Below are 24,282 nucleotides of genomic sequence, written 5' to 3' on the forward strand. Positions count from 1 at the left end.
TACACCACCACCCCAACCACCTACTCCACCACAGCCATCTACACCACCACAATCACTTACACTACCACAACACACACTCACTCTCTCTCTCTCTCTCTCTCTCTCTCTCTCTCTCTCTCTCTCTCTCTCTCTCTCTCTCTCTCTCTCTCTCTCTCTCTCTCTCTCCCCCACCAACATCGAGGAGTCTCGAGACCCTATCAGCACGGGACCTCGGCTGACTCCCTTAATTAGCGTATTTTGTATTGCCTCTTGTTCGCTAAGATGTTAACTGTGGCCCGACTGAGCTCAGGCAGGGATGGAAGGGATTATGGTACAGTGGAAGGGGAAGATCAGGGACGACGACTTAGGGGCAGGAAGAGGTGGAGGACTACAGGGAAAGATACGAAGGTTCACGGGTAAAAGTGAAGGGAGAGGGAGTAAGAACGTTCAAGAGGGAGGGGCTGGGATGGGGGGTAGATTTCTTTACGGGATGGGTTAAGCGTTACAATAAAGAAGAAGGAAGAACGACGGAAATGAGTGGAAAAGGTTTTAAGGGGTAAAACTCCAACCCCCCCCCCCCAAGGGAAAGGGTAAAAGATCCCCCCCCAAGGGAAAGGGCACACTGCTCCAGGAAAGGCCCTCTCACACAGCCCCCAGAGAAGGCCCTCTCACACAGCCCCAAGGGAAGGAACTGTCACACAGCCCCAAGGGAAGGAACTGTCACACAGCCCCAAGGGAAGGAACTGTCACGCAGCCCCAAGGGAAGGAACTGTCACACAGCCCCAAGGGAAGGAACTGTCACACAGCCCCAAGGGAAGGAACTGTCACACAGCCCCAAGGGAAGGAACTGTCACGCAGCCCCAAGGGAAGGAACTGTCACGCAGCCCCAAGGGAAGGAACTGTCACACAGCCCCAAGGGAAGGAACTGTCACACAGCCCCAAGGGAAGGAACTGTCACACAGCCCCAAGGGAAGGAACTGTCACACAGCTCCAAGGGAAGGAACTGTCACACAGCCCCAAGGGAAGGAACTGTCACACAGCCCTTATCTCTTGTTCTTCACAAGCCACGTAGCTTCAATATCCGTATTCGGGCGCTTAAAATCAATAGGAGAGCGGGTTTATGTGAGCTATTTGAGAAGGTATTTCTTACCAGCATCTCTCATCTCGGGACGGGAGATGATCCCAGCATCTGGCAGTTCTCTTATCTGTGACAAGACAACTACGGAAAATTTTCATGAAACATGTGAAAGGAAGAAACTGCAGAAGGCCTGTTGACCAATACATGGTAATTCCTAAGTGGAATCTATGGAGACAGCAGTCTGGAAATTTTATTGCTAAGAAAGTTTTTAAATTGACCACTTAAAAATGGAACCGAAATAAACTAACCATTATTAGTATTGTTATTGAAACTGCTTTAATACAAAATACACTACTGCTGCAGTGCTTTAATGCTGAAACTGCTTTATTGAAACTGCTTTAATACGAAACTGCTTTATTGAAACTGCTTAAATACGAAACTGCTTTATTGAAACTGCTTTAATAAGAAACTGCTTTATTGAAACTGCTTTAATACGAAACTGCTTTATTGAAACTGCTTTAATACGAAACTGCTTTATTGAAACTGCTTTAAACCAAATTACAAAGCCACAAAACATGAATATTAGCACTGTTTTGTACAGCTTGGATTAATTGTTTATCGATTAATAACGATCATAGAGAATTACTAGGCATGATAATCATTCTCATAGGGGACATTACCTTCAGGAACTGACATGTATTGATCAATATAGAGCCTCTGCAGTTACCTCTTTGGTCTTTCCACCTCATCAGTAACCTTCCTTGTCCTGGATATGTATTTCCCTTAACTGTATTGTGCTCTTAATTCATAATCCTCAAGATGTTTTGTTGAACACGAAAGGGCTAAAGTAACTTTTGGTTTCATGTGTATTTGATGGTTATACGATTTTATATATCTATTATATATCTATAGTAAGAGAGAGAATATTCCTTTGCAGGAGGAATGGTCTGGAGTATGGAACGAACATAGGCTATATATATATATATATATATATATATATATATATATATATATATATATATATATATATATATATATATATATATATATATATAATGTGGAAATGTCTGCCTGTTCGAGATTGTAAGGGGGAAGAAGCTTGGGGGTGAGGGGGAGAGTGGGAAGGGGGGGAGTGGGAAGCCTTGGGGGAAGAGTGGGAAGGGGAGGGGAAGAGTGGGAAGGGGCGGGGGGGGTGGGAGAGTGGGAAGGGGAGAGAGAAGAGTGAAAGTGGGATAAGTGCACCACCCATCTCTCCCTACCTCGCTGTATACATAGAGGAACTATATAATTTCCAATCGCAGTTGCCCGAGCAACTACAAATTGGATTCTGGTACATCCAATATGTAATATAATTAAATATTATATTATATTCTAATATAATAATATATTAGATGGCACTGCCTTGTGAGACGAGAGGCAGACTACTCCAGGCACCACCATATAACCCTCCACGTATATCATTTTTTACGCTAAGATTAACAATCTTGCAAGATGTAGGGTTCAAGAAAATATGACTTACGGCTCCGTAGAGCTTTCCCCTTCCCAAACCACATCTTAAGGCCTATCCTTACTCATTTCCCCCTGGAACACGACCCGCCAATCGGTTTACAACCTGGTTTCCCATTACTGCTGAGTGAACAGGGGCGAACAGTTAATGATCGGCCAGGGAATTGACTCTCCCTGAACTGGGTTCGATCCCATAATGCTTTATCGAAAAAGTTGCAATTAAATTCATGCCTGGAAATTCACCAAGTTTTTAAGTACTCGTAATCTGTTAGCATTTTCCAGTTATATCTATCTTGATAATTTGTATTATGTATCAATAAGCTGAGAGATAGTAAAGATTATCTAAGTAAAATATTTCGCCAATCAGTATTGCCTGAGAACGTCTGTGAGGTTCTAAGAGTCTTTTCTGAGTGACTTTGGGACTGGTTTGCCCGAGCAAGCATCCTGGGAAATCAATCAGATATTGCAGAATTTAAATACATGTAATTAAGTTTCATTTCTGTAAGTTTGTTTTTAATCAACCTGTGCAAAGGTCCTGAAATAGGAATTCCAAGACCAGTGAGTTACCATTCTTGATCCTGTTCCATGTAGGTCCAGTAACCTACCCTCGTGGCACTGTTCCATACAGGTCCAGTAACCTACCCTCGTGGCACTGTTCCATACAGGTCCAGTAACCTACCCTCCTGGCACTGTTCCATACAGGTCCAGTAACCTACCCCTCCTGGCACTGTTCCATACAGGTCCAGTAACCTACCCTCCTGGCACTGTTCCATACAGGTCCAGTAACCTACCCTCCTGGCACTGTTCCATACAGGTCCAGTAACCTACCCCTCCTGGCACTGTTCCATACAGGTCCAGTAACCTACCCTCCTGGCACTGTTCCATACAGGTCCAGTAACCTACCCCTCCTGGCACTGTTCCATACAGGTCCAGTAACCTACCCTCCTGGACCTGTTCCATACAGGTCCAGTAACCTACCCTCCTGGACCTGTTCCATACAGGTCCAGTAACCTACCCTCCTGGACCTGTTCCATACAGGTCCAGTAACCTACCCTCCTGGCACTGTTCCATACAGGTCCAGTAACCTACCCTCCTGGCACTGTTCCATACAGGTCCAGTAACCTACCCCTCGTGGCACTGTTCCATGGAGGTCCAGTGAGTTAGTTATCCAGGTGGTGGCCCTGGCCGGAAGTGATGTGCTGGAGGGATGGTGAACAAAGACAGCATCAGTATCATTGTCTCAGAGGGATGGTGAACAAAGACAGCATCACTATCATTGTCTCAGAGGGATGGTGAACAAAGACAGCATCAGTATCATTGTCTCAGAGGGATGGTGAACAAAGACAGCATCAGTATCATTGTCTCAGAGGGATGGTGAACAAAGACAGCATCAGTATCATTGTCTCAGAGGGATGGTGAACAAAGACAGCATCAGTATCATTGTCTCAGAGGGATGGTGAACAAAGACAGCATCAGTATCATTGTCTCAGAGGGATGGTGAACAAAGACAGCATCAGTATCATTGTCTCAGAGGGATGGTGAACAAAGACAGCATCACTATCATTGTCTCAGAGGGATGGTGAACAAAGACAGCATCAGTATCATTGTCTCAGAGGGATGGTGAACAAAGACAGCATCAGTATCATTGTCTCAGAGGGATGGTGAACAAAGACAGCATCAGTATCATTGTCTCAGAGGGATGGTGAACAAAGACAGCATCAGTATCATTGTCTCAGAGGGATGGTGAACAAAGACAGCATCAGTATCATTGTCTCAGAGGGATGGTGAACAAAGACAGCATCAGTATCATTGTCTCAGAGGGATGGTGAACAAAGACAGCATCAGTATCATTGTCTCAGAGGCGAGGACTGCTGGAAAAAACAAACACAAGACCATTGTTAAGGGATTTTTCTCTCCTTTTATTTTTCTGTATATCTTTCTCCCCCTCTCTCGTTGTCTCTGTATTTTAATATAGATCTTGTGTATAAAGGCTAGTGGAGAGGGAGAGGGAGAGAGAGAGAGAGAGAGAGAGAGAGAGAGAGAGAGAGAGAGAGAGAGAGAGAGAGAGAGAGAGAGAGAGAGAGAGAGAGAGAGAGAGAGAGAGAGAGTGAGAGAGAGAGTGAGAGAGAGAGAGAGAGAGGCTTTATGCTCGTTATATTGAGATTATCACTGACCTTAGGGATTTGATGCAGTTGTACCGTAATGATCCTAACAAAGAATTACCCTTATCAAATACCTGGAGCTTAACACATGCAGTGCTTGGTCAAGGCTCACCTCAACCGAACACCTGCAGCTATTGGTCAAGGCTCACCGACCTGGGGCCAGGCTCGACTTTTAATAGCTTAGTTCAACAGGCTGTTGCTTGCAGCGGCCCGCAGGTCCATATATCCACTACAGCCTGGTTGGTCTGGCGCTTCCCTCCCTCGGTTTGACCCTAACCTCCCTATGATACTCCCACACAATCACATGTCACCATGCAAAGTTACGCGAGGCTAGCCTCAGGCGTCCGGCATTCAACTACAGATAGTTTGAGATAGACTTTATATTAAACTCTACGGGGATTAGGCTCCACCTTTCACTACCTTCATATGACCCCCTCCAACACATCCTCAAGCTCCAGCACTCACACAGGGCCTGGCAGACCCACACAGCAACATGCATGACTGACAACATATCTTAAAGGAAGGTCTGGGGCATTACGAACGAGCACTGTTAAAGTCTACTTGGGTAAGACCCTTCACTTTGGCCTGAGATACGTGTGAAAGGGAACTCGAACGAGCGGGCACAGGCACTATGGCACTCACACGCTTTGGTCTCGTGCACTCTGACCATCTGACTCATTGGTTCAGACACTCTTGATTATCTAATTTGATATGCAGTGTCATACACATGTACACTTAACCCATCACAAACACACACACACACACACACACAGGAACATGTATAACAGTTGACTGACAGTTGAAAGACGGGACCAAAAAGCCGAAACTCAACCCCCGCAAGCACAACTAGGTCAGTATAGGCACACACACACACACACACACACACACACACACACACACACACACACACACACACACACACACACACACACACACACAATTTTGCGGATGACGCAAAATTAATGAGAAGAGTTGTGACTGACGAGGATTGTAGGATCCTCCAAGAGGACTTAAACAGGCTGCAGAGATGGTCAGGGAAATGGCTACTGGAGTTTAACACCAGTAAATGTAAAGTTATGGAAATGGGATCAGGTGACAGGAGACCAAAGGGACAGTACACAATGAAGGGGAACAGCCTACCTGTAACGATTCGAGAAAGAGACCTGGGAGTGGATGTGACACCTAATCTAACTCCTGAGGCACATATAAATAGGATAACGACAGCAGCGTACTCTACACTGGCGAAAATTAGAACTTCATTCAGAAACCTAAATGAGGAGGCTTTTAGGGCGCTTTACACTGCCTACGTGAGACCCGTCTTAGAGTATGCCGCGCCATCATGGAGCCCACACCTGAAGAAACACATAAAGAAACTGGAGAAGGTTCAGAGGTTTGCGACGAGGCTTGTCCCAGAGTTACGAGGGATGGGATATGAAGAGCGGCTGAAGGAACTGAACCTTACGACACTAGAGAAAAGAAGGGAGAGAGGAGATATGATAGGGACATATAAAATACTCAGGGGAATTGACAAAGTGGAAATAGATGAAATGTTCACACGTAATAATAACAGAACGAGGGGACATGGTTGGAAACTGGAAACTCAGATGAGTCACAGAGATGTTAGGAAGTTTTCTTTTAGCGTGAGAGTAGTGGGGAAATGGAATGCACTTGGGGAACAGGTTGTGGAAGCAAATACTATTCATACTTTTAAAACTAGGTATGATAGGGAAATGGGACAGGAGTCATTGCTGTAAACAACCGATAGCTAGAAAGGCGGGATCCAAGAGTCAATGCTCGATCCTGCAAGCACAAATAGGTGAGTACAAATAGGTGAGTACACACACACACACACACACACACACACACACACACACACACACACAGGACAAACCTGGGATTCAGTAGCTCGCTTTAATTTGCAAAGTGAATGAACTATTTTCTAATATGCAAATTTAGAAACAACCATTTCTGGTACTGAAAGTCTTGTGCCGGGAGGAGGAGGAAATTACTTGTTGACTTTATCTTCACTTTTCTGAAGTATCTTTCCCCTCTTTCCATCTCATATATTCCTTCCAGTTTTTAAACCATAATTAGTAACTGGAAAAGGAGACTAAATCGTGACATATCACGTTTTTGGCTTGAAACCTATGGGGGGAGGGGTTTTTGAAAGAGGGGGTTCTGGGGGAGGGGGGTTCTGGGGGAGGGGGTTCTGGGGGTTGGAGGGTTCAGTGGGGTTGCTGTAGGGTAGGACAGTGGGGGGAGGGGAGTCTATAGAAAGTGGGTGGAACTGGAAGAGAAGGGGAAGGAGTTGTTCTTGGAATCGCCGGGGTGGGGGAGGGGTAGTGGATCACCTTCCCCCCCCCCTTAAGTAAAATATCCATCTTTCTCAGGAAAAATGATCTTTGAGGATTAAACGAGGGGGAATGAGACTGATTGTCAGCCTGGGGCCTGATCTAAAGGGTCTGAATTAAGAGGTCTGACGTGAGTGGGATGACATGAGGGGTTCTGACATGATGGGTCTAATATCATAGAGACCTGACATGATGGAGATACAGCACAGAGTCATCACAGGAAAACTGTGATTGGACACCACTCTCAACCTTACAACAGGTGAACGATTAAGCAGGATAACCCCAGGACACCACCTACGTGATACCAGTATCAGAGTATGCAGCTTCAGCATGGATTCTCACGTGGGAAAAATACAAACCATAGCTGGAGTACGAACATAAATTTTCAACGAGGCAAATCCTGGACATAAGACAAAAATTTAAGACAAATTGAGGACACTTGGTCTCAAAACACTGGAAAAAGAAAACATGATTGAGGCATACCAGATCCCCATAGCAATTGAAACTTCAAAATCATTTAAGCTGGACACCGAGATGAACATAAGGAGTTGTGGTGAAGTTTGAAGGTAGCGAGACCAAAGGAGAATAGGTGAAGCTATAGAAGCCAACTCAGCACCCAGTTGTAATGGCAGATATGATAGCCACTTTGGGGTTTGGGAGTCACGATAACCACCAGCTGGAATGTCGGAGCCCAGAAGCTGAAGTTCGAACTTTAAACTCAAATGGATGAGTATAAAAACATACACAACTACACATCATAACTCACTCATAAATAGTAACTTATAGACACCACGAAATAATATATCACCTTAACAAGATATATATATATATATATATATATATATATATATATATATATATATATATATATATATATATATATATATATATATATATATCTGCCGGTGGAAATTCTAGGTACGAACTCACTTCCCAAACATCGAGGACAATGACCTGGAAGTAATTGAAATTTTCAATCCAAATGATATCCAATGTCCTCTGTCATCGCTGGAGGAGTCTCTGGAATTGTCAAGACGAATCTTCTTGACATTCTCTTCTCTTCAAGAAGAATCTTAGCAGATGAGAGAGAGAGAGAGAGAGAGAGAGAGAGAGAGAGAGAGAGAGAGAGAGAGAGAGAGAGAGAGAGAGAGAGAGAGAGAGAGAGAGAGAGAAATACTTTTTTTACGAGAAGCCAAGACTATCATCCGTCAATGATCCACGCTGTCATCCGTCAATGATCCACGCTGTCATCCGTCAGTGTATTAACGGCAGTTTTCCGTAGCGTCTCCGAGGGTGGTCTAATTAGGCAGGGTGTGCTCTATCTCCTCAGGTCAGACCTTAGCTACAGTGGACACTCTTATCGCACCATCCAGACACCAGTTCCATCACAGCAAAGGAGAAGAGGAGAGGCAGCGGGTCGCGGTGTGGAGGGAGGGGGGGGGAGGGGTAGTAATGGTAGTGATGGTGGTGGTGGGTAGTAGGTGATGGCGGGGGGGGGGATGTCAGAGCCAGATATCCGTGATGTCAGTAATACCAGGGCTGACGAATCTTTAAACGTCAGAATAATCATGTATCAAATGCAATAATGTAAGTAGAGCACCATTGCCTCCTACAGCGTGGGAAAATATACCATAGCGTGGGAAAATATACCATAGCGTGGGAAAATATACCATAGCGTGGGAAAATATACCATAGCGTGGGAAAATATACCATAGCGTGGGAAAATATACCATAGCGTGGGAAAAACATATTATAGCGTGGGAAAGCACTTCTCTGAGATTACAACACCAACATTATGCCTTAATAACACATAAAACTGTATTACTAATAAAAATACAAAATGTAATCCCTTGTCTCTCCCGACTTTTAGCATCATCTTGGCAGAATGGCTATCACCACATTATTATGAGAGAGAGAGAGAGAGAGAGAGAGAGAGAGAGAGAGAGAGAGAGAGAGAGAGAGAGAGAGAGAGAGAGAGAGAGAGAGAGAGAGAGAGACAGAGACAGAGACAGAGAGAGAGAGAGAGAGAGAGAGAGAGAGAGACAGAGACAGAGAGAGAGAGAGAGAGAGAGAGAGAGAGAGAGAGAGAGAGAGAGAGAGAGAGAGAGAGAGAGAGAGAGAGAGAGAGAGAACAATCGCAAAAATTTGTCACAAGGATGTAAATAATGTAAAGAAAAGCTTAGCACACTCTTATCGTGAATATTCAATAAATCAATACAATCAAACATCGTGACCAAATCGTGAAAGGTTGCGAAACTTCCCCAAAATATATATAAACAAAAATGAGATTAGGTCACAAGCATCAAACCATCCTCCAATTAGGTGAATTGTAGTTGAGGCAGTTGATAGTGGTAAGGATTGTGATGTTGTGTACCTGTGGAAATATTTCTTTGCAGGATAACCTCAAAATGCAGACCCTAGTCATCTTGCAAACACAGGTTAATAAAGGATCACGATATATGTGGCAAGAGGAGATATATTGCAACATATATCTCAATATATATAGATATATCTTGAGATATATTGGTAAATTTCTTCTTCTCGTTTTCAAGCATTTCTGAAGCAATGGCGAATATTGCTGAATTATAGTCCTCCTAAGAAGTCCTCAATCTTCGTCTATAATCTATAGAAGTCTATAGTCCTCTAAGAAGGGTCTTCTGGTTCCTTAATGTGAAATATTGGTAAGATAAGAGCCTCGTGGTATTAAAGAAGACCATTTTAACCCGGATGAAAGCATTTACCACACAGTAATGAAGTCAGGAGTGGGTGTTGGACGAAAGCCTTAAGGCTCTTCCTGTCCAACTACTTGGACTGGACGGTAGAGCGACGGTCTCGCTTCATGCAGGTCGGCGTTCAAACCCCTGACCGTCCAAGTGGTTGGGACACCATTCCTTTCCCCCCTTCCCATCCCAAATCCTTATCCTGACCCCCTTCTCAGTGCTATATAGTCGTAATGGCTTGGCGCTTTACTCTAACAATAAATAAAAAAATCAAGGCTCTGTCTAGGACCGTCTACATGCATATATGATACAACTACAAGATACGAACATTACAAAAATTGCCTGAATAACTTTCAATTTATTAGGAATTCAATTCGACGTTACCAAATGCATGGTTGCAATCCAAGGAATGCAAACCAGAGTTATCAAATATAATAAAAGCACTATAGCTAACTGCGGAAGAATCTCGTAGTCTTATTTAATAAGGTTCTTGACCTGAGACACGCAGGGTGGTTAGACATGAGGTCAATGGTTTACTCAAATGCTTCACTACAAGAGTTAGCAAGGAAGGAAGGAAATCATCAGGGGGAAGCGCGCCAAACCATTACGGCTATATAGCACTGGGAAGGGGTCAGGATAAGGATTTGGGATGGAACGGGGGGGGGGAAGGAATGGTGTCCAACCACCTGGACGGTCGGGGATTGAACGCCGACCTGCATGAAGCGAGACTGCCGGTCACAAGTGTTAGCAAGTTAATGTTCTTATGTTGTCTTTGAGTGTTATGTTGACCTTTGAAACCATTATTCTGAAGGTTATCCCTTCATCACTGGTCACTGCCAAGGTTATCACTTCATCACTGGTCACTGCCAAGGTTATCACTTCATCACTGGTCACTGCCAAGGTTATCACTTCATCACTGGTCACTGCCAAGGTTATCACTTCATCACTGGTCACTGCCAAGGTTATCCCTTCATCACTGGTCACTGCCAAGGTTATCCCTTCATCACTGGTCACTGCCAAGGTTATCACTTCATCACTGGTCACTGCCAAGGTTATCTCTTCATCACTGGTCACTGCCAAGGTTATCACTTCATCACTGGTCACTGCCAAGGTTATCACTTCATCACTGGTCACTACCAAGGTTATCACTTCATCACTGGTCACTACCAAGGTTATCACTTCATCAGTGATCAACAATTCCATTATTCCTTTTTTGGGGTTATTTGTTTTGCCAATGTAAGTCTCAACGCTCTAATTGTAAACTGTATCTTTTTTTAACTGTACACCTGTCCACTCCAGCTCTCACTGTATACCTGTTCACTCCAGACCCCACTGTACACCTGTCCACTCCAGCTCTCACTGTATACCTGTTCACTCCAGACCCCACTGTACACTTGTCCACTCCAGCTCTCACTGTATACCTGTTCACTCCAGACCCCACTGTACACTTGTCCACTCCAGCTCTCACTGTATACCTGTTCACTCCAGACCCCACTGTACACCTGTCCACTCCAGCTCTCACTGTATACCTGTTCACTCCAGACCCCACTGTACACCTGTCCACTCCAGCTCTCACTGTATACCTGTTCACTCCAGACCCCACTGTACACTTGTCCACTCCAGCTCTCACTGTATACCTGTTCACTCCAGACCCCACTGTACACTTGTCCACTCCAGCTCTCACTGTATACCTGTTCACTCCACACCCCACTGTACACTTGTCCACTTCAGCCCTCACTGTATACCTGTTCACTCCACACCCCACTGTACACTTGTTCACTCCAGCCCTCACTGTATACCTGTTCACTCCAGACCCCACTGTACACTTGTTCACTCCAGCCCTCACTGTATACCTGTTCACTCCAGACCCCACTGTACACTTGTTCACTCCAGCCCTCACTGTATACCTGTTCACTCCAGACCCCACTGTACACTTGTTCACTCCAGCCCTCACTGTATACCTGTTCACTCCAGACCCCACTGTACACTTGTTCACTCCAGCCCTCACTGTATACCTGTTCACTCCAGACCCCACTGTACACTTGTTCACTCCAGCCCTCACTGTATACCTGTTCACTCCAGACCCCACTGTACACTTGTTCACTCCAGCCCTCACTGTATACCTGTTCACTCCAGCCCTCACTGTACACATACTGGTGGATCCTGTTCTACCCTGTAGCTCTGGTCCACAGATAACTCCTGCCTCACCCTGTAGCTCTGGTCCACAGATAACTCCTGCCTCACCCTGTAGCTCTGGTCCACAGATAACTCCTGCCTCACCCTGTAGCTCTGGTCCACAGATAACTCCTGCCTCACCCTGTAGCTCTGGTCCACAGATAACTCCTGCCTCACCCTGTAGCTCTGGTCCACAGATAACTCCTGCCTCACCCTGTAGCTCTGGTCCACAGATAACTCCTGCCTCACCCTGTAGCCAACATGAATTCTGTGCGAGGCATCATTACGATCGATAAATACCATATATAATAAAACTGACGCTGTGATCAGGCTTGAGAATAAACCTAGATAAGGAAACAGCTTTTAACTTGGGAAATATGTGAAGGAACTGACTCTTTATCGTGAGAGATCGTTACTCCTTGAGTTTCCATAACTACGATCGACTTGAGAATGGTCCAGGACGGACCGAAACGTCGTCGTCCCTTCACCTTCTAGTGTGTGGTCTGGTCAACATACTTCAGTCACGTTATTGTGACTCATCGCCTCCATAACTACACATTCTTCAATATTTGACAATCAACAAGTTCTGCCTTGGGAGTGGCGTCATGCTTGTTTACACATATTTACAAGTAAGTCAACTGAATATACCGTATGGTAAAGAGTAACAAACTGCCAGACACAACAGGCAAGTTAAATAACTTCATAATTTAAATCGGGATATTTGCAATGTAAACTGACCTGTGTTTATGCAATGTAAAGTGGACGAGTTTACAGACATGGTCAGTATCCTTACAAAATAAAAAAATGCAACAACAACAACAAAGCCAGTATAATTGCCACTCCAATTAGCAACAATAGACTCATACGGGGTAGACAGAGTACAAGGATTACCAAATATCTATCGGGAAGGAATCGCATGTAAATTGGACATTACTCCATAGTGTGTAGTTGAGAAATATCCAACGATGTACAAGCACATTTGTAAAAGACAGGGGCCAGATTCACGAAAGCACTTACGCAAGCACTTACGAACGTGTACATCTTTCCTCAATCTTTGACGGCTTTGGTTACATTTATTAAACAGTTTACAAGCATGAAAACTTCCCATTTAACTGTTGTTATTGATATAAACAGCCTCCTGTTGCTTCGGAGCTCACGAACTGTTTAATAACTGTAAACAAAGCCGCCAAAGATAGAGAAAAGATGTACAAGTTCGTAAGTGCTTTCGTGAATCTGGTCCCAGGTTCTTAGGGTGCAAAACGTGTATTTTTAGATGGAGTATTTACATTTGTTAAGAGGGGGGTAGCTGAAGGGGGTGAGAGCAAGGAGAGAGCCTTGTAGTATTCTGAGTGAACTTACAGTTTTGAGAATGGTTTTGTGGTAGCATTGTAAGGCTATCTGTCTCTCTCTCTCTCTCTTTACCCCCATTTCTCACTCCCTACTTCCCCCTCTTCTTTCCTTTCTTGTCTTACCTTGCCTCTCCCTCCTTCTCTCCCTTCTTCCCACTTCTCATTTAGGATTATACTTTAAACCTTCACAGATAGCATTATTCTGAAGATTAATTTCATGGTTAGTTTTACCATGCTGATAACTGTGTGTGTGTGTGTGTGTGTGTGTGTGTGTGTGTGTGTGTGTGTGTGTGTGTGTGTGTGTGTGTGTGTGTGTGTGTGTGTGTGTGTGTGTGTGTGCGCGCGCGCGCACTCCCCTGGATATTTATTAATTTACAATCTGTATATATCAATTTATTTTTATTATGATCTTTATTTACGTTTTGATACGGGAAACAAACAGCTGGAGTAAGAATCCTGCGCGTGTGTGTGTGTGTGGCTCTTTAGTGCGTGCAGAGACTCACGCGAGTGTGTGTTTGCTCTCATTTAAGTGCACTTATGGTGTTTGGAAACACTTCTTCTCCGAGATCGTGTTCACTTCAAGTGGCCCGAGGTGCTCTTCACCCTGATACATCTTTCCCGGATATTGGCGCCTCGGCTGTGTCATATTGTGTGTGTGTGTGTGTGTGTGTGTGTGTGTGTGTGTGTGTGTGTGTGTGTGTGTGTGTGTGTGTGTGTGTGTGTGTGTGTGTGTGTGTGAAAATGATGACATACTAAAGATGTTGTCAATAATGAAGATGCTAACCATAAAGATGGTGACAGTAAAGGTGGTGGAGATGAAGATGATGTTAAAGATTAAGAAGATAGTAACGATAAAGAAGAATTACATAAACAGAATACATAAACATAAAAGTAATGACCAGACGATGAACATTGCAACAAAAATATATAAGATGATAATAAAGACGATAATAAACTTCAAGACGCTGGATATAAAGAAGACATTAAAATGAAGACCTTCAAGAAGATAAAACTTAAAAATATATATTTAAAATCATACACACAAAAACACATAAAAACTCATAGACTCATCTCCTCTTCCCTCTATAGTGCAACATCTCAAAAAAATTCTACTGGAGACCTACAGTGAAGTCTAATGAAACCACAACCCCGTAAACCCATTAATCTACAATCACAACATGTCTAAAGTGTCAGCCCCTCACACTGTGTTTAAATGTGTTGTGAGTTGTGGGCAGTAATAACACTTTCACCAGAGAAGCTTTATTGCTGTGTGTCGTAGCTGAGTTTATCATCTTTTTCTCAAGGAGTTGTGGTAGTAATTGGTTGACTTCGCGGAGGGCCTCTGGTGAGGATCTCGAAGTGATTGCCACTGGTGAGTGCCTCTGGTGAGTGCCTCTGTCTCACTCGTTAACTTGGGTAGTAACTTATGTTGGTGTCTGATCTCCTTTGTGAGGCCTTTGGGACATGGCTCACAGCTGGGGGGACCCCTTCCAGTATGGGGCTCTCATTCCATTACTCAATACCCCTTCTTCCATTCATTACTCACTACCCCTATCTCTCCCTCTCGCCCCCCATGTATCTCTCTAATTTACCAACGTTTATCTTTATATTTTTTCAATCTTTCCCACTTTTTTCCCCTTGCTTACTCTCCCTGTTCCTTAATTTTTATTCCTCTCTCCTTCCCTTCCATTTCTTCTGACCTTTACTCTCCTTAACATGCCTTACTTCTTCATTATACCTTGTTCCATTATACCCTCTCCTGACTTTCATGCAGTCAGTTTGCCCAACACACACACACACACACACACACACACACACACACACACACACACAGGGGCGGCGGAGGGAGGGAGGGTTCAGACCACATGAATACATACTTCCTACATGAGACCAAACATGGTATATTTGGCTAAGATGTTTGTAAAATGTTTGGGGGAACTTGGACATTTAGAATGAAGTATTTTGACATTTTTTAACATTTCTTACAGACTTATCTCTAAATTATTTATATCTTTTTGTACATATTATCACACAGTAATGTAGTGTGCGGTAATAATTTTCCTGGCGGTTCATATTTGGTCAAATCTACATTTGACGGATTGACGGGACGTCGAATATTGTGAGCAGTTATTTTTGGTCCCCAATCACCAGGGATTGGAGATCTTGCTCGACAAGTTTGTTAATGGAGTGTTCTGCCACAACACGATGGAGAGTTGCAGAGTGTTGAGTTGAGAGTTGAGAGTTGAGAATGAGTTGAGAGTTGAGTGCTTGGAGGGCCTGCGGGCCGCTCCAAGCAACAGCCTGGTGGACCAAGCCCTCACAAGTCAAGCCTGGCCTCGGACCGGGCTTGGGGAGTAGTAGAACTCCCAGAACCCCAACAAGCAGGTATCAAGCAGAGCTCTATACGACAAGCTGGTGGAGCTTGTCGCAGAACATGCAAAAATACTCAAGCACGCGACCACTATGACAAGCCTCTTTGTTTAGGTTTTCTCCCTTTAAGTTCTATTTCTGAACGACAGGTGATTAAAAAAGTGCATTCTTGCGCCATCTGTTGGTCAATATTAACAGTAAATTACCTGTCTGAATATCCTGACATTCCGTGGGCCAGGAATCTCGCTCTAATTGACACCGTGCACACGGGGGAATATTGTGTTGATGCCAGCCCATACTCGTAAGTATTCGTTCGTATAATAAACCATTTAGTTGAAAAATGAGAACAAAATTTGTTCGCATTTGTGTTGCTCGCGCGGCCCCAAAAAGTGATGTGATTCGATGAAATATCTATGTCCAAGCTTACCACCAAGTGCTGTCGGGATGTTGGGGAAATAGCCTCGGCGACCAACGTTTTTAGTAGTCACGGTTGGTCGAGTGGTTAAAGAACCGGGTACGCCGTGGTGCATTGAGCTCTTGGCTCTCTGGGTTCGAATCCCTTTGAGGTGTGAAGTTTTCAGTTGTATATATATATATATATATATATATATATATATATATATATATATATATATATATATATATATATATATGTATATACACACAATATATCCCTTGTAATATATATTTTTGTGCACGTGTTGATCAGTATAGCACAAACGTGGGATATATTATTATTGCACAACACTGCAATAAATCAACCTTCAATACAAGTCATTTTCATTCACGTGTTGAGGATAATAATTTTGTCGTTAAATGGAAACCAAAAACACTGGCATTGGCAACAGTACAGCTGCCACCGGCTGTTCTTCCAATTTAGTTTTCGAGAATTGACGAGAATGGATGACAGGCCCGTCTATCCTTTGTTGTCAACACTGACATAACTTAAACACGAAACACACAACACAGTTTCACTAACCTGGATTTTAGTCCTCTGAACGGACCCTGAAAAGGTAAACAAAACCGTTAACTCACAGGCTTCAATAATTTCATAAACAAGTCAAAGCAGTGAAGCTTTTCACTTATAATGATGTATTTGTTTATTAAGAAATCAAACTGCAATTACAGAATGAGGAATAAACTGTCTTTTCCTCTTGCCTATTTATTGCTTGTCTCTACCTCCTCATCACAATCGACTTGAGAATGGTCCAGGACGGACCGAAACGTCGTCGTCCCTTCAACTTCTAGTGTGTGGTCTGGTCAACATACTTCAGCCACGTTATTGTGACTCATCGCCTGCAAACGTCTTTTCCAAGTTTCCCGCCAGACGGAGTCAGCTGTGAGCAAAATCAAAGCTTCTACTTAGACGTGAAACTGCTCGCCGGACCTGAGCAGTTTCACGAGCAGTTTCACGACAGTTTCACGACAGTTTCACGACAGTTTCCACCACATAAGGTGATCAAAACATGCACACTCCTGCCATCTGTTGGTCTCTTTTAGCCCTAAAGCTGACTCCCCGAACTGCCAGAGTCCTCCGCTAGAGATAATATCGCCTTTATGAACGGAGTTCACAAAGGCCCAAATCCCGCCACGCACGCATGCCGTCTATTTCAAGTTGTTATCGTTTTAACTGCTTTTTCGGGTTTGAGTTTAAGTGGCCGGTAATAATAGCTTTGGCATTCATTTTGGAGTTGAGTGAAATTATATGCTGTAACGTCTCCTTCGCAAACTATTAATTGATAATAGCGATTGTAGTTAAAGGCGATATTCACTTTACACCGAGTCAGGGGGTTTAGAGAGGTGGTCGAGGGTGTTACCATGTCAAATTTCAACTCATTAACAGAGTCTGGCATTGCAAGGGTCCTGTATGGCTCGAACCTGACGAGCTGATTACTCAATTCTGAGATAAACCTTGAATTGGTCCGAACTCCAGCGAGCTGCTCTTAATTTGCTCAACAAGAAGCGCAAGAAAGTTAGCCAAACACGTAACCGATAGAGGTTATATCTAATTAGTCTGAGGTAGCGTCAATTCTGCGGTGGTTTTAATTTGACTTAGACTTTGAAAATTGTCTATTGTCTATCGTCTGACATAGACAGTTAGATTCTGTTTCCAGTAAACCCCTGACATCGTTGACGATCGGTGATCCAAATGAATTATTCATGAATATAACACCAACATTGAACCAAATATCAGATGTCATCCTAACCTCAGTGGACTTTTAAGTGGCCATAGACAGCATCTTGAGATTTGAGATGATTTCGGGGCTTTAGTGTTCCCGCAGCCCGGTCCTCGACCAGGCCTCCACCCTAAGGAAGCAGCCCATGACAGCTGACTAACACCCAGGTACCTATATACTGCTAGGTAACAGGGGCATAGGGTGAAAGAAACTCTGCCCATTGTTTCTCGCCGGCGCTTGGGATCGAACCCAGGACCACAGGATCACGAGTCCAGTGTGCTGTCCGCTCGGCCGACAGGCTCCCCTAATGCCCATGCCCATGCACTCTGCACCAGGCCCAGACTCGTGGAATTCTATATTCATCAGGAAGTGCAAAAGTGCTATCATAGGCCCTAAACATCTTTTGGATACGGAGCCTAGATACTTAGATAGCCACTGAAAACCCCGCTACACGTAAGGAGTATAACTGGTCGGCCTCTCACAGTGTTCAAGAGAGAACAAACACCTCCACAGGATACCTGATCAACCAGGCTGTGATTCATACGTCAGGCTGTGAACAGCCGTATCCAACAGCCTGTTTGACCAAACGACCAACCGGGATACCTGGTCGGAGACCGGACTGCGGTGATGTTGATCCCCGGAAGTTACATTAGGTAGACTTGACAGTCCTGGAAGCCTGTCCCTCCTTACTCTCTCTCTCTCCCAAACCTGCCACAATGGAAGCTCTCAAGGGCTTCCCAAGAACAAGCAGACAGACAGACAGCAGATGACAAGTTGAGATGTAGTTACTTCCGCAAGTTTCTATGCTTTCCTTTGTTGTATCCGTGGCGGGAGACGCTGAGTGAGAGAGTGAGAAAGTGAGTGAGAGTGAGAGAGTGAGTGAGAGTGAGAGAGTGAGTGAGAAAGTGAGTGAGAGTGAGAGAGTGAGTGAGAGTGAGAGAGTGAGAGAGTGAGTGAGAGTGAGAGAGTGAGTGAGAGTGAGAGAGTGAGAGAGTGAGTGAGAGTGAGAGAGTGAGTGAGAGTGAGAGAGTGAGTGAGAGAGTGAGTGAGAGTGAGAGAGTGAGTGAGAGTGAGAAAGTGAGTGAGAGTGAGAGAGTGAGTGAGAGAGTGTATGTGTGTGTTGACCAGACCACACACTAGAAGGTGACGGGTCTCAGCGTACTTTACTCACCGAGTGACTGAGAACTGAAACTTCACAAATACTAAAGAAAAAAGAACTCGGAAACGTTATTATTACGTTACTTTATTATTTGATTTTCAAATTATTATTATTAATAATATTTATTTTTATGATTATAGGGGCAGACAGACAGACGCTTTTCTGTTTATATCTTTCGTCTTTAATAAAACCGTTCTCATGCAGTCATATATATTAGACATACCATCCTATCTGTCCATCAAAAGTCATTCTTGTACCTGCCTAAAGCCATGTTGTTTTCCTCTTATAATGTCAAAATAAATGTCTACGCCTGTCAAATGACATCCTAACCTTCCTGTTGAGCTGTCAAATGACATCCTAACCTTCCTGTTGAGCTGTCAAATGACATCCTAACCTTCCTGTTGAGCTGTCAAATGACATCCTAACCTTCCTGTTGAGCTGTCAAATGACATCCTAACCTTCCTGTTGAGCTGTCAAATTACATCCTAACCTTCCTGTTGAGCTGTCAAATGACATCCTAACCTTCCTGTTGAGCTGTCAAATGACATCCTAACCTTCCTGTTGAGCTGTCAAAAGCATCCTATCTTACTGTTGAGCTGTCAAAAGCATCCTATCTTCCTGTTGGGCTCTCAAAAGCATCCTATCTTCCTGTTGGGCTGTCAAAAGCATCCTATCTTCCTGTTGAGCTGTCAAAAGCATCCTATCTTCCTGTTGAGCTGTCAAAAATAACATTTCCACTTGCGAGATATTATTCTGTCTTACCCTAATGATATCAAGAATAATTTGCCAGCCCCTCGTTCCCTACTCGAGGACTCGTCGCAATATTATAATTCGGTCATAAAGTGAAAATTTTATTTCTTGAGGTTTAATGAGTTTTTCAGTCGAACGTTCGTTTGTGGAATTTGTCACATCGTTTGGTCACGCGCTGTTTTTGGCTCGAATTTGTTTTATATGTTTTGAAAGTGAGTGTATGTTGCTGTCGCTTGAACCTGTCTATCTCCGGAATCACAGAGATTTGATGTCTATCTCTCTGTCTGCATCTAAACTCAATTTCATATATTTGCCAGAGAAGCATAAAACAATCACTTGTTTTATAGCAGTGTGCCCTTGAGCGCTATTGGGAAATTTTATATAAGCTCCTCTCAAATTTTAATTCACGTTTTCACTGGTAATAATGACGATATTTGTCCTAATATTTTCTCCTTGATTTTGTAGTTATAATATATACTTTGGCACTGATACACTGTTGCGTAAATACGTGTATTTCTGAAGACTTTTTTGGTGTTGGGATAAGGCCTAATAACACCTGGTAGGGGCCTCGTAGCCTGGTGGATAGCGCGCACGACTCGTAATTCTGTGGCGCGGGTTCGATTCCCGCACGAGGCAGAAACAAATGGGCAAAGTTTCTTTCACCCTGAATGCCCCTGTTACCTAGCAGTAAATAGGTACTTGGGAGTTAAGTCAGCTGCTTCCTGGGGGTGGAGGCCTGGTCGAGGACCGGGCCGCGGGGACACTAAAGCCCCGAAATCATCTCAAGATAACCCACCCACCCCCTTCTGCAGTATTATTAGGCCTAATAACTGCGCATTGATCAACTAGGAAGCGTGCTTTCTAGTTGATCACTAAACATTGATCACGATCAGAGTATACTCAACGTATATACGTTCACAAACGTAGATTATATTTTGTACATAATAGTTGACTAATCCAAACGCTAGAAAATAAATGAACGACGACGTTTCGGTCCGTCCTGGACCATGCTCAAGTCGATTGTGGTCCAGGACGGACCGAAACGTCGTCGTCCCTTCATTTTCTAGTATGTGGATTGGTCAACCTACTTCAGCCACGTTATTGTGACTCACCGCCCGCTTGTACAAAATATTCCTTTGAAAACAAAAAAAATTATTGGTTGAATGTATATGTTCAAAATTGTTTTAAGAATAAGACTAAACAATTTAGGCTAATTATTAAATACAAAACATCAAACATTACCACTTTAATTAATTTGCTCATAAACGATAATAATAATAGTAATATTAACAGTAATAAGTTTACTAATACGTTTATATATTCTACGAATATATATATATATATATATATATATATATATATATATATATATATATATATATATATATATATGTGTGTGTGTGTGTGTGTGTGTGTGTGAGAGAGAGAGAGAGAGAGAGAGAGAGAGAGAGAGAGAGAGAGAGAGAGAGAGAGAGAGAGAGAGAGAGAGAGAGAGAGAATGAATTAATTTCATTATAATTATTACTGACAAAGCTACACTCAAACAATAATTTCTTGCAATGTCAGGCTCTCTAACGTTGGTCACCACATTTCTTGCAATGTCAGGCTCTCTAACGTTGGTCACCACATTTCTTGCAATGTCAGGCTCTCTAACGTTGGTCACCACATTTCTTGCAATGTCAGGCTCTCTAACGTTGGTCACCACATTTCTTGCAATGTCAGGCTCTCTAACGTTGGTCACCACATTTCGCTTTGTTGTTATCGATTGCAGGTTGTGTTGCAGTGTTGCAGGCTTCCTGTGTTGTAGTGTTGCAGTGTTGCAGGCTTCCTGTGTTGTAGTGTTGCAGTGTTGCAGGCTTCCTGTGTTGTAGTGTTGTAGTGTTGCAGTGTTGCAGGCTTCCTGTGTTGTAGTGTTGTAGTGTTGCAGGCTTCCTGTGTTGTAGTGTTGCAGGCTTCCTGTGTTGTAGTGTTGCAGTGTTGCAGGCTTCCTGTGCAATTACCCCAGCACGAGGCAATTCCCCGCTTGGTATTGTTTCAACCGGCTGCATTCCGACAGCTCATGGCCCCCCAGACTTATAGCAAATGTGTGCGCTCTCTCTCTTCTGTCCTTCCATCCTCTGTCGCATCTTGTGTCTGTTGCGTCTACCTTCTGTTGCGTCTTGCGTCTACCTTCTGTTGCATCTTGCTTCTGTTGCGTCTATCTTCTGTTGCATTTTGCGTCTGTTGCGTCTACCTTCTGTTGCATCTTGCTTCTGTTGTGTCTACCTTCTGTTGCATCTTGTGTCTGTTGCGTCTATCTTCTGTTGCGTCTTGTGTCTGTTGCGTCTATCTTCTGTTGCGTCTTGCTTCTGTTGCGTCTACCTTCTGTTGCATCTTGCTTCTGTTGTGTCTTGCTTCTGTTGCATCTTGCTTCTGTTGCGTCTACCTTCTGTTGCGTCTTGTGTCTGTTGCGTCTATCTTCTGTTGCGTCTTGCTTCTGTTGCGTCTTGTGTCTGTTGCGTCTGTTGCGTCTACCTTCTGTTGCATCTTGCTTCTGTTGTGTCTACCTTCTGTTGCATCTTGTGTCTGTTGCGTCTATCTTCTGTTGCGTCTTGCGTCTGTTGTGTCTACCTTCTGTTGCATCTTGTGTCTGTTGCGTCTATCTTCTGTTGCGTCTTGCGTCTACCTTCTGTTGCATCTTGCTTCTATTGCCTCTTTACCTCCATTTGATCTGCTCTTGCCAAACCTGGCAGGAGTTGACACCTAAAGGAGTCAACGTGTGCATCACACACAAGGTTTTGCAACCTCTACTGACGAGAAAATATGAGAGGTATCTTACGGCTGTATGTTTCGTGCCTTGTCTTGCTAGATACAGCATATAACTTCGTGGTGTCAATTGAAGAATTAACCATTACTGAGCTCTGCTCTTTTAACCCATTTGTATGCCTGTCTCAGTTGCAATATCACGTTAAGTCTTCTTGCAACCATCGCCTGTGCTTTCGATAGATGTATCTTAATGTCGTCTACATCAAGTAGATAGTTTTGCGAGGTTTGGAATTAATGACCCTTGTAGTAATTGGCATTTCCTCTCTGCTCTGCTGTATGTAAAGATTATTGATGGTTCGAACTTAATGGCTTTCAGTCTCTCTCTCTCTCTCTCTCTCTCTCTCTCTCTCTCTCTCTCTCTCTCTCTCTCTCTCTCTCTCTCTCTCTCTCTCTCTCTCTCTCTCTCTTTACCAAGGTCAAACTGTAGCTGATGCAATGAAGGTTTTTTCAATCTCTCTGACTGCATTCCCTGCCAATGAGATATGCAGTCGCTAAAACATTGCATTTTTGGATAACGATGTGTTTATATATATTTTTCTTACTTTTTTTATCTTGCAACAAAAATTAATATTTTTTTTTTACCATTCAGATATAAAAATATTAACGACATATGTATATATATATTTAGCGTAATTGGTACGAGTCACACTACATAACATATTAATACCTTTGGTGACTTTGTATACGTGGAAGATATTATATTTGTATATCTGATATCGTATTTATCTGAAGATATAATATATGATTATATAATAATTGTATATCTGAAATTACATATATAGGTGGCATTATATACTCATATATGTACAAGTATATTCACATTCACCTACAGTGACGTGCACATGTACGTATAAATACTATACACATACGTACAAATACAATGCATATACACGTACAAATACAATACACATACACGTACAAATACAATATACATACACGTACAAATACAATACACATATACGTACAAATACAATACACATATACGTACAAATACAATACACATATACGTACAAATACAATACACATACACGTACAAATACAATACACATATACGTACAAAGATACTATACACATACACGTACAAATACAATACACATACACGTACAAATACAATACACATATACGTACAAATACAATACACATATACGTACAAATACAATACACATACACGTACAAAGATACTATACACATACACGTACAAGTACTACACGTATACCTACAAATACTACATACATAATACGTACAAATATTAATACAAAATAACGTACAATTACGTTAATATTACAATAACAGTACAAATAACGTACAAATATACGTACACACACACACACACACACATGTACTGTTTAACACAAGGGGAACACGCACAAGGGGACACAGGTGGAAACTGAGTGCCCAAATGAGCCACAGAGATATTAGAAGGAACTTTTTTAGTGTCAAAGTGGTTGACAAATGGAATGCATTAGGAAGTGATGTGGTGGAGGCTGACTCCATACACAGTTTCAAGTGTAGATATGATAGAACCCAATAGGCTCTGGAACCTGTATACCTGTTGATTGACGGTTGAGAGGCGGGACCAAAGAGCCAGAGCTCAACCCCCGCAAGCACAACTAGGTGAGTACAACTAAGTGAGTACACACACACACACACACCTATAAACATACCAAATACGCCATAACAAAAGATATGTCCATGAAAACA

At 43.1% G+C, this 24,282-nt stretch overlaps 2 protein-coding genes across 2 annotated transcripts in view; one reads left to right on the forward strand and one right to left on the reverse strand.

The window, feature by feature from the left end:
• Positions 1-24,282, forward strand: part of LOC123746775 (growth hormone secretagogue receptor type 1-like) — a 177,481-nt gene that overhangs the window by 59,858 nt on the left and 93,341 nt on the right. The gene's annotated exons all lie outside the window — the stretch shown is intronic.
• On the reverse strand, positions 10,541-10,999 carry LOC138359805 (mucin-22-like). The gene has a single exon (XM_069319510.1). The coding sequence runs from the start codon at positions 10,997-10,999 to the stop codon at positions 10,541-10,543; it is 459 nt and encodes a 152-aa protein (XP_069175611.1).

Source organism: Procambarus clarkii, chromosome 93 (genome assembly GCF_040958095.1).
Source record: "Procambarus clarkii isolate CNS0578487 chromosome 93, FALCON_Pclarkii_2.0, whole genome shotgun sequence".
In the NCBI taxonomy this organism is placed as follows: domain Eukaryota; kingdom Metazoa; phylum Arthropoda; class Malacostraca; order Decapoda; family Cambaridae; genus Procambarus; species Procambarus clarkii.

Excerpts from the sequence above, each read along its gene's own strand:
- LOC138359805 (XM_069319510.1), bottom strand. The coding sequence starts at position 10,999 with ATGGAATTGTTGATCACTGATGAAGTGATAACCTTGGTAGTGACCAGT.